This window comes from Corylus avellana, chromosome ca1 (assembly GCF_901000735.1).
Source record: "Corylus avellana chromosome ca1, CavTom2PMs-1.0".
Lineage (NCBI taxonomy): Eukaryota > Viridiplantae > Streptophyta > Magnoliopsida > Fagales > Betulaceae > Corylus > Corylus avellana.
In genome coordinates this window covers 45029413-45044022 of record NC_081541.1, presented here as the reverse complement: position 1 = coordinate 45044022, position 14610 = coordinate 45029413, and the positions used below count along the sequence as shown (strand labels likewise).

General features: G+C 36.6%; 2 protein-coding genes across 5 annotated transcripts; one reads left to right on the top strand and one right to left on the bottom strand.

The window, feature by feature from the left end:
- Nucleotides 1–1302: 1302 nt before the first annotated feature.
- Nucleotides 1303–5581, top strand: LOC132167466 (pheophytinase, chloroplastic-like). Its single transcript, XM_059578455.1, has 6 exons — nucleotides 1303–1456; nucleotides 2310–3077; nucleotides 3860–4086; nucleotides 4418–4609; nucleotides 4712–4868; nucleotides 5220–5581. Exons 2-6 carry the CDS (start codon nucleotides 2325–2327, stop codon nucleotides 5457–5459), a joined length of 1569 nt encoding a protein of 522 aa, XP_059434438.1. The 5' UTR covers nucleotides 1303–1456; nucleotides 2310–2324; the 3' UTR covers nucleotides 5460–5581.
- Nucleotides 5582–6515: 934 nt separating this feature from the next.
- Nucleotides 6516–12762, bottom strand: LOC132166995 (putative disease resistance RPP13-like protein 1). Of its 4 annotated transcripts, none has more exons than XM_059577878.1 (5): nucleotides 8099–12762; nucleotides 7780–7960; nucleotides 7377–7616; nucleotides 7175–7268; nucleotides 6516–7022 (listed from the first exon to the last, which is right to left on the bottom strand). In XM_059577878.1, exon 1 carries the CDS (start codon nucleotides 12513–12515, stop codon nucleotides 8208–8210), a length of 4308 nt encoding a protein of 1435 aa, XP_059433861.1. In that variant the 5' UTR covers nucleotides 12516–12762; the 3' UTR covers nucleotides 6516–7022; nucleotides 7175–7268; nucleotides 7377–7616; nucleotides 7780–7960; nucleotides 8099–8207. The 4 variants fall into 4 exon arrangements, with proteins under 4 accessions (XP_059433861.1, XP_059433863.1, XP_059433862.1 ...); XM_059577880.1 differs by having other exon boundaries at nucleotides 6516–7012; XM_059577879.1 differs by having other exon boundaries at nucleotides 7842–7960.
- Between the last annotated feature and the right edge of the window lie 1848 nt (nucleotides 12763–14610).

Below are 14610 nucleotides of genomic sequence, written 5' to 3'. Positions count from 1 at the left end.
CTCTCAATTTTTTTTTTTTTAATTCCCAATATTCTTATTTTTTATTACATCAATCAATTTTTGTTATAGTTTTAAGTTACATAAAAGCCAATGACCATTCCCAAACATGCCCGAAGTGCCTTAATGTCACATATATAGTGTTAATATCATTTATAATGCCTTACCCCTAATGGGTTGAGGCGTTATAAGGTTGGAAGATGTTTCTCAAATTCGATTTTTTTTTTATTTTTTTTTATTTTTTTTTTTTAAAAAGAGACTTTGTAAAGCGAAAAGAAAAACAAACCATTAGCAAATAGGATTTTCATTTCATGGTTATAATATAAAGTTGGTATATTATATGAAATTAATATTGACACCTTTTTTATTTTTTATTTTTTTTTATTTAAAAAAAAAAGACTATCAAATGCACAAACTTTAAAAAATAATCAATTTGATTTTTTTTTTCTTCTATTCAAAGCGGGAAAGGGGGATCAATTTGATTTGAAATTGAGGGAAAATGATCATTTTCGGTCCATTTTGGACTTGAGGGTATCCAATTAATGGCTAGGATTTCTTTACAGAAATCCTATGACCACAAATGTGCCATGTGTCTTTTCAATAACAAAAAATATTACTTAAAGTTTTTAAAGTAATTAAAAAATAATAATAATAAAAAATAGCCATCCCATTCTTGCCATAGGGGTGGCTGGACCACCCCATTTTTGCCCAAGGGAATGGCCGGCCACCCCATTTTTACCCACGGGGTAACCCTTGGAGGTGGTCGAACCACCCCCAAAGGCCAAATGAAAAAATAAAAAATTTATAACGCTGGCCTTTGAGGATCACCTCTAAGGGCCATGAGGGTGGTTCGACCACCCTCCAAGAGCCGGTCTAGAATGACTAAAGCCACCCCGTGACTATTAGAGGTAGTTCGGCCACCATGAAGCCAACCCAAAGGCAAACCCAAAATGTTTCATTATCATAGGGCTTTTTTTGGTAAGTGAGTTTTCTGATCACCTCTATACCAAAAAAAAAAAAAAAAAAAAAAAAGAGTTTGCGGGTTACCATTAAATGAATTCCACGTGATACATAACAATTGTCTCATGAGAAATTACGGACGATTGCCATTTTTCTTAAAAGAAGAGGAAAAAAGAAAAAGAAAAAAAGAAAGAGAAAATGTTGAATAACTAAAAGACAAACTAATATTAATAATGCAAAGTACAAGCAGTAAAACACAAGGTACAAGCACTTCGCAGCAAGTCTTGTCTTTTTGCTAATTGACCTTCAATGAAAGAATTTCAGATTCATTTTAAAATATTTCGATCTATTTTTCATGGCTTTAAAAGGAAGTAGAAGCTTTCAAGCAACCGAATATCTTTCCCTCACTCTAGATCTTGTCAGAATCTCCTAAATACTTGGAAAGCTCTTAAAATTCCAGAGTATCAGACTCTGATGTCACTTGTCCCCGCAAATTAAGGTAAGAAATAGTAGAATTTTTTATAGTAGAACATGCTCTTCTTTTCTTGATGATGGGTCTCTTTGATTTGATATTAGGAGCTAGTAATTGTAATTTTAATGCAAAGTTGATTTTAATATATGCTCATGCTCATCTGGGTCTGTTTGGTTTGTTGATATGAGTTGGTAATTATAATTCTAATGCAAAGTTGGAGTTAATGTATGCAATAAGCTCTTCATGGGTAATAGAAGTTCAGGTTAGCTGGAATTGTTTCCGTGTGGTTCTGTTTAAAACTGTTTGATTCCTTGGTTTGAGCTTTGTTAGAGCTCCCATGGAGTGTTGGAAAAGAGGAGGAAGCTCAACACTTTAATAGGAAGATTTCATTATTATGGGTCTTTAAAATAAGATTATGTACTCGACTGGGGTAGCAACACTATTTGGTTGATCTCTTAAGATGTTGAAAACCTAAGAAAACATTTGCAAGATTGGATTCATATTTGATTTAATTTGCTTTTCTTGAGATGCTTCTTGCTGAACCATTTGCTTAAACAAAGCTTCGGTTGGGGGGATCAAAGCTCACTGGCTTTAGTAAATTTAATCTATGGTAAAGTTTATTTGTTAGTTAAGAGTTAATTATTGTAAATTTTATGTAAGAATAGTTTTCTAAATCAGTTTATAAGCTGTAGTTTGGCTTGATTTAATCTCAGAACTACACAGAATAGTTCTCCATGATATATGTTTATACCAGCTTCTTTCAAAGCTTTAAGCTTTGTTTGGTTTTTTAGCCCAAAAAAAAAGGAAGTTAATTATAAAGTATATATAAAGCTCAGCATAATATTGTTGCTAAATCATTTGCTTTGGCTGGCCATTACAGGCACAGTTTCTGGCTATGGAAATTCTGTCATACAATTGTGCACCCTGCTCTCATGTTGTAAAATTAAGATTGGAATTGGCTCTGAAAAGCTCTAATTTGCATCAATCAAGGCTCACCTTTAGAAAACATAAATTTTGGTGCACTAAAATTGACTCCAGAGATGGGACTTTGAGATTTCACAATTTAGATCAGTCTGTTGTAAAGAAACCCAGCCACCGGGGCAGGTTTAGATCATTAAATATCCTTGAAGGCTTCAAAAATGTTGATTCAAAGGTCTTGAGTGGAGGCTATAATGGTTATGTGATTGGTGGGGAAGGGGATGCAAGTGATATATCAGAAAGGGGGGAGTCAGCAACTAAGGTTGTAATTCCTGAACTGCCAGATGAATCGAATGGTGAAGTTGGTGCTCCAGTTAGTAGCTGTTTTTGGGAATGGAAGCCCAAATTCAATGTACATTATGAGAAAGCAGGGTGTGAGAATGTGAATTCTGCGCCGGTGCTCTTTCTTCCTGGATTTGGTGTTGGTTCTTTTCATTATGAGAAACAACTGAAGGATTTAGGACGTGATTTTAGAGTTTGGGCAATTGATTTTCTTGGGCAAGGCATGTCATTGCCATTAGAAGATCCTACTCCCCGTTCTAGTGAAGGAGATATATCAGTGAGGAAAGATTATGCCTGGGGCTTTGGAGATGAAACTGAACCATGGGCAAGTGATCTTGTTTACTCTATCGATTTATGGCGAGATCAAGTTCAATATTTCATAGAGCAGGTACCCACTAGTGCTGCAATATTCCTGTATTTCTATTCTGCAGCGGTAATGCATAGCAATTATTTTTGACATACTCCTTTTAATTAAATACTTATATCTATTGTGACTGCTTATCCAATTAAGTTGGCATGTATAATGATTAATGTGGTGCAACCTCTTGAATGGATTCCTCCTTGTGTGTTTCCTTGCTCCAAGTTTCCTTTCTGTCACTTTGCTTCAGTAAGCACTAAACAAAGTTTATTTGGAGATGCAATTAAGTTGGTTTGACTTTGATGCATGTTTCCAATGTATGTGCCCTAAATAACACCTTCAATTCATGATATACTTTATATAATACTAAATTTTGTTGGTTTAGTTCATCATGGTTCATACCGTTGTATATTGTCGGGTATATAATGTGTGATTTCAAACTTGGGAGTGGCTGTAAATCCATCTTATAGCTGTGGTTAGTTAGGTCTGCATTTTAAATTTGTGGATCTCAACTTTTTATTTCAAGTTGCTGAGGTGCCAATTCCTTTTTCTGCACATTGGTCTAGCTATATTTAGCTTTTCCACTTTAATCATGGAAGTTTGCATTGCATTTAAAATCATGCATCTCACACATTGATATCCCTCTTGGGCACAATCAGAGCATGGATTAAAACAATATTATTCATTCTTCCTCGTTGTGTACTGATCTTTTTGCAAAAAATATTGATAGCATAAGTTATTTTAGTTTCAGATTAATGATAGCATAAGTTAGTTTATAAACAAAGAGATTAAATCAATCATTTTTGTTTCAGGTCATTGGCGAACCAGTGTATATTGTTGGAAACTCACTAGGGGGATTCGTAGCTCTATATTTTGCAGCACGCAACCCTCATTTGGTGAAAGGTGTTACATTGCTTAATGCAACCCCTTTCTGGGGATTTCTACCTAACCCCATAAGATCTCCTAGACTAGCAAAAGTATTTCCATGGGCTGGAACATTTCCTCTACCTTCCAGTGTGAGAAAGCTCACAGAATTCATGTAAGTTTAAGTGGTCATATGGATCAGTTGGTGTCCATTTTTGTTTTTATGTTTCTCCGTTGCCTAGTCAGGGTGTAAACTACTATGGCATCACATTTAAGATCATGTAAGATCCTATTATATACAATCTTCATAAAAGTTGAAGTTTAAGGCTTGGAACTTGGAAATTTAGAATTTATATGTTTAAATCATTTCGAGATTGAACTGTCAGGACATTTTAGACATTGTTTAGGTCCTTCAATTCTGAGAAGAAAAGCTGCTTCAAATACTCTTCTACATATCCAATGTCTATTGACTAAAAGTAACTTCAAATTTTATCATGTGATTTCAGTTGGCAGAAAATAAGTGATCCTACAAGTATCGCAGAGGTACTGAAGCAAGTTTATGCAGATCATTCAACGGATGTTGACAAAGTGTTTTCTCGTATACTTGAGACAACACAGCATCCAGCTGCCGCTGCATCATTTGCCTCGATTATGTTTGCTCCTCAGGGACAATTATCTTTTAGGGACGCTTTATCTAGGTGGATAGTGCAGAAGTCCTAACTGCTACAAATATTTATTGTGCCTTATTTCCTTTTTTTCTTGGTCCAAATTATGGATTTGCAGCTCATTTTTATTTGTAGATGTCAAATGAACAATGTACCAATCTGCCTCATGTATGGAAAAGAAGACCCCTGGGTGAAACCCGTTTGGGGCGTTCAGGTGAAACGCCAGGTACCGGAAGCTCCATATTATGAAATCAGCCCGGCTGGCCACTGCCCTCATGATGAAGTTCCCGAGGTATGTAGCTTGTTACTGATTAATTAAGGAGTGTCTTTCCTTTTAGCAGATAAGGGAATAGGACATTTTCAACTTGTTTGCATGACTTTTTCTGCCATAAAAAGGAAAATACTTTCAGCATGACCGACGTCTCTATGTGTGAGTAAAAGCAAGAGTCTGAATTTTGCACTTCATATAGAAAGAAGAATCTTACGGGACAAAGGTTGATTAAATTAACAATCAACTTGTATTAAGAAGGTTTCAATTGGGTTAATTTCTCGCGAATGCCATAATTTGTTTTTATTTTGGTTAACTTTATATCCTTTTCTTTTTTATTGGGTATTTAGATTAGTAATTGTACTTGTCATACAGGTTGTGAATTATTTATTACGCGGGTGGATCGAAAACCTAGAGACTCAGGGCTCGGTTGCATTACCTCTGCTTGATGATGAAGAAAGTATCCAGTACAGTATTGCCAAGGACTTGGAATTTGTGAGAGATGGATCAAGCAAATCAGTGAGGGTGCGTTTCTTTGGATCCAGCTTCTCACTTTGGAACATGATAAGATCTTTAATTAAGTCTCGCTTTGGTAATTTATATTTCAAATCTTGATACGGGTATACCAATGTTGCCTTTGTCCAAAGCATAGTAATTCTGAAAAATGTACCATATTTTTCATATATTGTTGTATTAAAGGAATCAATCAATTTATCATTCATATTATTTGAATCCAATACTTACTTTATGTCCAAAACTTCCTTCCACAAAGCCTGGAGATAGCTATTTTAGTAACCAAATACAATGCAGCCAAAGAGAGAAATATTTCTGCAGCAGTTGACGACATATATCTGCAGTTGCCGGCTTCTATCCGATTGAAGTCTATATCTCTCTCTCTCTCTCTCTCTCTTATTTTCTCTCTGATCAATACAACTATAAAGTGTGGTTTGCAAAGGACCTCAATCGGTGTTGTCATGGTCCAACCCCATGAGGTTTAGACAGCCACAAAAAAAAAAAAAAAAGGAAAAGAAGAGAACGAATTGAAATTTAGTTTCCGTGTAGACAAGGGTAACCTATCTATTGGCATTAGTAGGCAACGAAGAAAAAGAATGGAGCTCTTTTTGGAGGGAAGCGCATGGACATTTCTTTGAAGTTGTAAATTTGGTGAGAAAATTGTGTTGAAAATTAATTATAATGGATGTTATAAGCGTTAAGAATTTCCTTGAATTATTTACTGAATAGCAATTTCAGTAATGGATACTTGCTGAAGATCTAAGTATAGTAGGAAACAGATTTATAGTAACATTCAATAACTTGAATGTTACAATTTCTAATAACTTGAATGTTACAATTTCTAGTAACATTCAAGTTACTAACAACTGATTATATACTATATGGTATACTTAAGCAGAGAAACATTGCTAACCCACTAACAAAAAATCATTCACCAGGAAAATGTAAATCATTTTTGTGTTCATAATTGCATCATTTGGTTGCAAGGAAAAATTTTAAAGATCAAAACAATCAAAAAGGAGCAAAGAAAAAACTAAAAGCAACCGAAATTGCAAAGCAGAGTTGCACACCTCTAAATATTGGAAAATAGATTGTCCATTTTATTATCATAGCATTTTTCTTAACAAATGACATCTAATATATTAAAAGAAATCTGGATCATCTAATATATGCAATCTCATTAAAAGCGCAAAAGGGCGCAACGATGGTATATGAGAATAAACATATACTCGAACTACTCTGGTTATATGAGAATAAACATATAATTGAAAGATTAGAGGAAAACTGTTTTGGTTACATAACCAATAACAGTGCAGTACCATGTATTTATATAGCCAAATGGTTCGTGTGTTTTTACGAGAGAAGAGAGGACTGAAATACATAACAGAAAACAATGAACATATTAAATTACATAACAGAAAAACCAAGAGGAAAACAAAGCGCATGGAAGCTGGACAATTGTGTGCTGAGCTGAGATGAAAGCCAGCAGAAAACATGGACATCTGACATGCAGGAATACTTGACAAATGGCGGCCTTCATCTTGTATTGGGAAGCAGCAATCAGATTGCATTGAGAGTTGAGAGGCTGGCCTTGTGTGGGCTGCTGAGTGTAGAAGAAGTGCCGTGAAAGTGAGGGTGATTGGGGAAGTCTTCTTCTGGTTGAAACTGAATTAGTTGGTTAGCATGTTTGATTGGAATGTTATCTTTAACAATAATAATGATTATACTCTCGATCACTTACAAAAAGGAATTTGTCTATTTGGATACACAACATCCCAATAAATTATAAAATTGCAGGAGCAGTAAGACATATATACCTCTTTATATTCATAATCTGGATCAGTTTGTTCCTGGGAATACTACATAAAGATAATCCCTCCTCTTCTCCATACCAATTTTGCTTGAAAGACGCTGAGAGAAATGTAACTAGATCAGCACGGTTCCTTCAATGCAATAAAGTTAATTCCCTTTTTTTTAATCAATGAATAAACCATAAAAAACAAAGGAGCAAAATATTACCATCGATATCCTGTTCAGGACCAACATTTTCTTCATTGAACACTTCGGGTTCCAACTACAAGGGTGTGATGCCAAATCATTGGAGAAAATGCAATATATGCTCTAGGTTTGGTGTTTAGGCTGGGAGTGTTGAACTTACAGGTTTCTTCTCTTTTGTCAAGCCAACAAAGGCACTCATAGTAATTCAATGTTCGGAGGCTTTCACTCTCTGCTTGGTCGGTGAGGCAATTCAACAAACACCTGTTGTGTGTTTTTGTGAACCCAACAAGAATATTAAGAAATAGGAGCGACAAGATCTTTCCAACACAAACATTCAGACAAAAACAAAAGAGCCTTTTATATCAACACAATGCCAATGACAAGCATAAAATTTCCGTACAGGAAAATTAACAAATATACAAACCTAAGTTCCAAAACATCCAGATTGTTTCTTAGGAAAATATGAAGTCTAGTTGGAGAGATTACAAGTATATTTGTGGGGGATGACGCATGTTCTCCTCCTGCTACTAACAGTTTAGAGGCCTCTTGAACAGCGTGATGTGTGGCTCATGGCGATGACTTGCATAGTGGACCCGCCCACGGCTCTGTTGAACCCCAAAAGAAATGAGAGAAATAAGAATAAATGCAAATTATTTAAAAATCTTCCAAAGAAGATGAAGAATGTGAAAGAAAATCAGAAATCCACAATGGAAGCAAAAGAAGTAATGTGCAAATAAACTCACCTTTGGATTTGTTTCTCAACAGTTGTCTTACAATTAGCAAAATCTGCGGGTCAATTGACGATAGACCTCCTTAATCCTCCTCTTCCGAGTCAGGCATGGATTCCTCCTTTTATGATTCAAACACGAACCTATTATCAATCAAAACGCAAGGGATGTGGGCTATCTTGGACCACTCTCGTCCTTGATCTTTCTTGCAGTGTTCTTTCAGCAGAGGACACTCTTTGATAATGAGGTTCTGGAGTGAGGGAGGCAAGCCATCCTCTGGAAAGGATGTGAGATTTTTACAAAAATAGATCTGCAGGTCTTGAAGAGAGGCTAGGTCTCGAAGGGAAGACAGGTATTTCAGATTGGGGAAGTCTGCGATGGAGAGGGTAGTAAGAGACGCAGGCAGCATCTTCTCTCGAAAGGACTCCACATTCGGACATCCACCTTGAATATGAAGACGTTGAAGAGGGGTAAGCCTGTGCAGCCCCCATTCAAGCAAGGCCTCAGTGAAGTTGCAATACCCGATTGTAAGTGATGTTAGGCTGGCGGGAAAACCCTCTTCCGAAAAGGAAGTTGCCACGCTTGGACTCCACCTCCAAATGTATAAATTTTGAAGTGAGGTGATGTTGTGAATGCAGTTAGGCAGGGCCATATTACTATCAATCGTTAACTCTCTAAGGTTGCTAGGGAGCAACCCTCCGTCTGGGAAGGAAACAAGAGCTGGACAAAAACGAATTTCAATCGTGTCTAGATGGCTGAGGGTGTGTATGTCCGTGGGTAAGGATTTAAGGTTTTCACACCTCGTAATTTTAATCTTTTCAAGAGATGAGTTGTGATGGAAGCTCTTCGCTATTGACTCCAGCTTTGAACAATAGTGAATCTCAAGGTGTTGAAGTGTTGCAGGCAATTCTTCACTTTTCGCTATCGACTCCAGCTGTTCACAACCCAAAATTGTAAGGTGTTGAAGTGTTGCAGGTAATTTTTCACTTTTCGCTATTGACACCAGCTTTCCACAATATTTAATATCAAGGTGTTTAATTGTTGCCAGTAATTCTACGCTAGATGTTAAGAATTTGAGGGATGGACAGCTCCAAATCTCCAAGGACTCAAGAAGAGATGTGCTAGTACTGCAACTATTGGCATCATCCTCATCAAGTAAAATTATCATATTCTCGCAATTCCATATGTGTAGCCGCTTAAGTGTTGGAGGTAGCTGGCCTATTGCAAAGTGCTTCAGTGAATCACATCCATTAATCTCAATACGCTCAAGACACGTGTTGTTGTACAGGATTTCCTTGGGTAAAAATTCCAGGACATTACAATGAGAGATATGAATTTCTCTAAGTGTTGAAGGCAAATCCAACTGTGGCTGCTCGTTTGCTTTTTCTGCTGCCAACGAAACTAGTTTTGAACAATTATCAAACTTTAGAACACGAAGATTGGGGAGGGGCTGCAGTAATCCCACATCATTTGACCACAAAGGCGTCAGTTCCTCACAATTTTCAAAAGCTAGATCTTCTGCATGAGTTAGTCCTTCGAGAATAAGCCCTTCTATTGGAGATTTGAATTCTGAAATTGTTGAAAAAGACTTGGAATTTAGTGAGTTGAAGACAACCTTATTTTCATGCATCACCCCTTCGGATCCTCCAATTTGTAGTCTGCAATGCTTAGGAAAGTTTGAAATAGAAACCACCAACTGCTGACATCTTTCTATAACAACTTTTCCTAATGAAGGAAAATGGTTTGGTAACTTCCCCAATAGCTTAGGACAATTTGCAATTGAAAGTTCACGCAAGTGTGGGAACTCTCCATTAGGGCTCCATTTCTCCCATTTTTCCATATCCTCAAAATATAAAGCCTCCAAGGATCTAAAAGGTTGTGAGGAACCATTCCCATAAAACTCAACACCAACATCCTTCACACTCGCCATGCCTTCAATGAAAAGTTGTTTGAGAAATGGTAGTTGGCCGACTGGTGGCAATGAAGTGCACTTTTTACAGTTTTCAATCCTTAGCAGCACCATACGAAGAAATGAATGACCAAACCAAGTCGGAAATTTTGTACCTCCATAGCACTTGATAGTCAGCTCGTTCAAAGCATTGTGAGGTTGTAACATGCGAAGTACGTCAAACTCACTTCTTCTGTCTTGTGAATCATCTACGTTGACACTCCATTCCAAGAACAACGTAGTAAGATCACGCTTTTCACTTAACTTAGCATCGCTTGCATCCCTGGGTTCAGTGGCATTCTCCAATTGTGAGATGATGAGTGTCCCTCGAAGATACAACAAAGAACCTAGCTCTCTTAACGTGAAGCAACTACCTTTTTCCACAATTAAATTAGACAATGTTTGGAGATGAGTTAATTTACCTATTTTAGGAGGCATTCCTTCTAGCTTATTAGCATTGAGAATGTTAAGGTGGCGCAAGTTGACCAGGTTGCCTAAATTTGAAGGCAATTTCTTTAGATAGGAACATCCCTCCAAAATCATTGTTTGTAAGTTGCATAGAGTGGTTGTTGATTCAGGAAAGCCTCTAATCCAAGTGTAAGAAAGGTCAAGGTACCGTAGATGCTTCAAATCGCCAATCGAATCTGGTAACTTAACTATGTAGTACCCACTCAAAGAGAGCACTCTTAAGCATAGTAATTTTGGCAACAATTGATGAGGAACATTATGAGTCAAATAACAATGCCCACGAAATGGAAGCATAAGAGGCAAGAATGTACGCAAACATCTGATGTCAAAAAAAGGCTCAAACTTTTTAGCAATATCATAGAAGCCACCCAAGTAAGAAGAGTGTCGAACCTTTTTAGGAAGTCTCCTTCTGTTACCACCCCAAATTTCATCCTCCATCCTGAAGCATATATCTCCTGCAACCCTTTGGGCCAAATCATTGATGAGATCATGCATCACAAATTGTGGTTTCCCATATCGGAATTTCTCCGTGCTTGATTGTTGGAAAAAAGACCTTGACAACAAATCATGAAAATACTCGCTACCCAGATCTTCCATTTGCTTATCCCCTTCCGGTGGTTGAATTAGACCTTCTGCCATCCACAACAGAACCAACTGTTGCTCTTCAAATTCATAGTCTTCTGGGAATATTGAACAATACATAAAGCACCTTTTTAAATGTGAAGGGAGATGGTGGTAGCTTAACATAAGGGCGGGAACAATTCCACTTCTCTCCTCTGGTATATCCCATATCTTGCTCTTAAGTACATTTACCCACTCATTACGGTCCTTTTTAGTGCGCAAGAGGCCACCGAGGGTCTTTGCCGCCAAAGGCAAGCCTTTACATCTTTCAACGATTTTTTCACCAATCTCTTGAAGGTCTAGATGTGCACTGAAGTTGCTTGCTCCCAGTGCATGTTGGGTAAATACAGACAAACATGCATCTTTTGACAGCACTTCCAAACGGTAATGGTGTTCTGGAACGGAACATGTTGTTGATGAAACTCTCTCATTACGAGTTGTGATAACAATTGTACTTCCGGGAGCCCCTGCTAGGAAAGGAGCACGCAGGATAGTCCAGTCATCGTAGTTCTCATTCCAAAGATCATCCAAAACGATTAGAAACATTTTCCCTTTTAGATTCTTCTCTAGTTTGACTTGCAACAAATTCAGATCGTCGTCGTCACAGCTTTCAGTGGTGACCATTTTCAAAATTGCTTTTGTGACTCTAACAACATTGAAATCTTCAGAAACACAAGCCCATGCTTTTAACTCAAAAAAGCTTTGCACTTTTTCATCTTGGAATAAAAGTTTGGCAAGAGTTGTCTTTCCTATGCCCCCCATACCAAGAATGGGAATCACAGAAACTTTATCTCCAGCATCACTACGTTTTTCACTCAGCAACACTTGAAGTATAGCCTCTTTATCTTTTTCCCTGCCATAAACATAAGCATCTGTCATTAAAGAAGTTGGCTCCAGTGTCCCTCTTCTTCTGTTTGATCTCCCACGATCAGCAGCTTCTTTCAAGTTCAGTTGATCTTTTTGTGTGACAATATCATTGAATCGAGCAGAGATCTCCTCAATCTTTGAAACCATCCTAACATTGAGCTTAAGAGCACTTGGAGTCAAACCAGTGCAACAAGTAGGGATGAGTTTCCGTAACTTACTTGTGCTGGCCTGATCATCATCTCCTCCCTTCAATTTGCGTTGCAAAGCTTCCGTGGCGAACTCATCAAGTATGTCCTCCACATCGTAAGCCAAGTCTCTAAGATCATCCAACCACAGTTTCACTGTCGTCACATCATGCTGCTTTCCATCCGCATCATCAAGGACTGCCCGGATTCCTTGTAACGTATGCTTCCACTTGTTCAGCTTTTCTCCGAGTCCCACATATCGGCGTGCAAAGTTCAGAAACTCGCCAGACGCCACTTTGTCAAACAGCAGTTGGATTAACGGAGCAAGGAAAAGCTCTGCCATGGTTTTCTTTCTAGAAAGGTATGATGAGGAAACTCAGAATTCTCGAAGCACAAGTAAGTGGTATCTTCTGTGAAGTGAAGGGTTGAAGGAGTATCAAAAGTTCATATGTTATTTAATTATTACTTTAATGTGTGTCTAGTTTAGATTAATTTATGTTAAAAAAATCAAATAGTAGGTTAGTTGGGAGTCGATGTATCAAAATTCTATCCCGTCAAATAATGCAAAGTGTCGGCTTTCTTTTGGTTGAATGAGCTGCAGCCTGCAGGGGACCATGTGCTTTGAAAAGGAAAAGTCGAAGAATTGTACGAAGGCTTTGGTATCACTAAATAGACCCAAATTATTAAAATAAAAATATAAAAAGAATATAAAAAAGAGAGAAAGTATTACAGGTAAAAAGAGCCAAAGTATTTTTTAATAAAAGAAAAAAAAAATAACACTAAATTGACCCAAAAGTATTACAGGTAACCAATATTAAAAGCTTAATTGACCCAAAGTATATCCTTTCGGATTTGATTTGGTTTAGGTGCCATAAAAATTAAAATTACAATATACATTTTTTGTAATTTTCTTTTTAAAGCATATAAGCCAAATCTTTAATATTTTGAAGTGTTTAGATGAAAATGAAGAAAGTGAGTCAAACCAGTGATTTCGGACGTTGCTTGAAAAAAAACACAGAAAAATTGATTGAAGGAAGATGGATGGTAATTGCAAACAGGTGAACAAAAGATCAGACTGCAGGTCTTTTGCTTTTACACCAAAAAAAACTCTGTGAATGGCGATGATGGAGCCTTTTTAGTTTTTACTCAAAAGTCTTTGCTAAATGCTTGGCAAACGGATGACAAAAAAAACAAAAAACAAAAACCCCTTTCATTTTCCCACTTCGTACTTTGTTCAACACAATAGGTAGTCAGACCAAAACTAAAATTTTAGGGAATTACCAAATAATTTGTAATGTTTTTCAAACTTTCAATTGAAGTAATATCTTTCAAAATTACAATGTAGTATTTTGAATTTTTTTTTTTATTAAAAAAAACAAATTATGTAATTTTTGGTGTAAATGAATTACAATACAGCAGTTGAAGAGGTACAACGGTGAGGATATAAAAACTTAATTTTAGTCGTTTAGAAATCGTCTCTTCATATTTGTCAAATAATGCAAGTGTAGGTAAGCTTTCTATTTTGCTTTTTCTTTTATTCATTTCATACTAAATCATGGAGTAGCAAGAGTCCACCCTTGTTGGCCTCATTCAAAAAATCAGGAAATTACTGGTCAACAAATAACAAATCTCAATATGTTTTGTAGAAATTGAAAAGATAAAAGTGACAGAGAAATATAATATTAGCTCAAATTCTTTTATTAAATGATGAGATAAATCCAAACCATGTGAAGAAATAAATAAATGCAGGTCACTTTAATTTACTGGCAAGGAGAGACAACCAATTCCACCGACAAATTAAGTTGGTCAGCAGTCACCACCAATATTCATTACAAAAAATAAATGAAAAACTGTCATATGGTCCTCTCTAATTAATACCAATTGTCCTTCACTACCAACCCCATTAAATTCTATCTCAATAATCTCAAAATATCTGCTGATTAATTGGTCAACTCTTCATTTTAACAAACTCATTTTTATGCAAACTCGATAAGAATAGCAGCAAGAAATAGGAGCAACAGGATCTCTCTTCCTTTATATGACATATATGAGATAAAGAAAAGGGGTGTTTTTATGTTTACATGCATCTCTCCTTTGGCCACCCCATGGCCATTGGGGTGGCGGTTCCACCTCAAAGGGTCATGGTTGGCTTGGCTACCTCAGATCAATTGGTCCTAAGGGTTATATAAAAAACAAAAAAAATTATATTATTTATATTATTTGAAAAATTCTAAACAGATAAATATTACAATTTTATGCGGAATTAACAGATATATATCAAAACAAACATTCACCAAAATATGAACAATCACACACAAAGATTTTGGTGACGAAGAGGAAACCTTTTAGAAAACGTTCTAAAAGTAAAACCCCTCCGGGGCTGCCAAACCCAGGAAATCACTATCAAAAGATTATCCAGAGATTACAGACACTAGGAA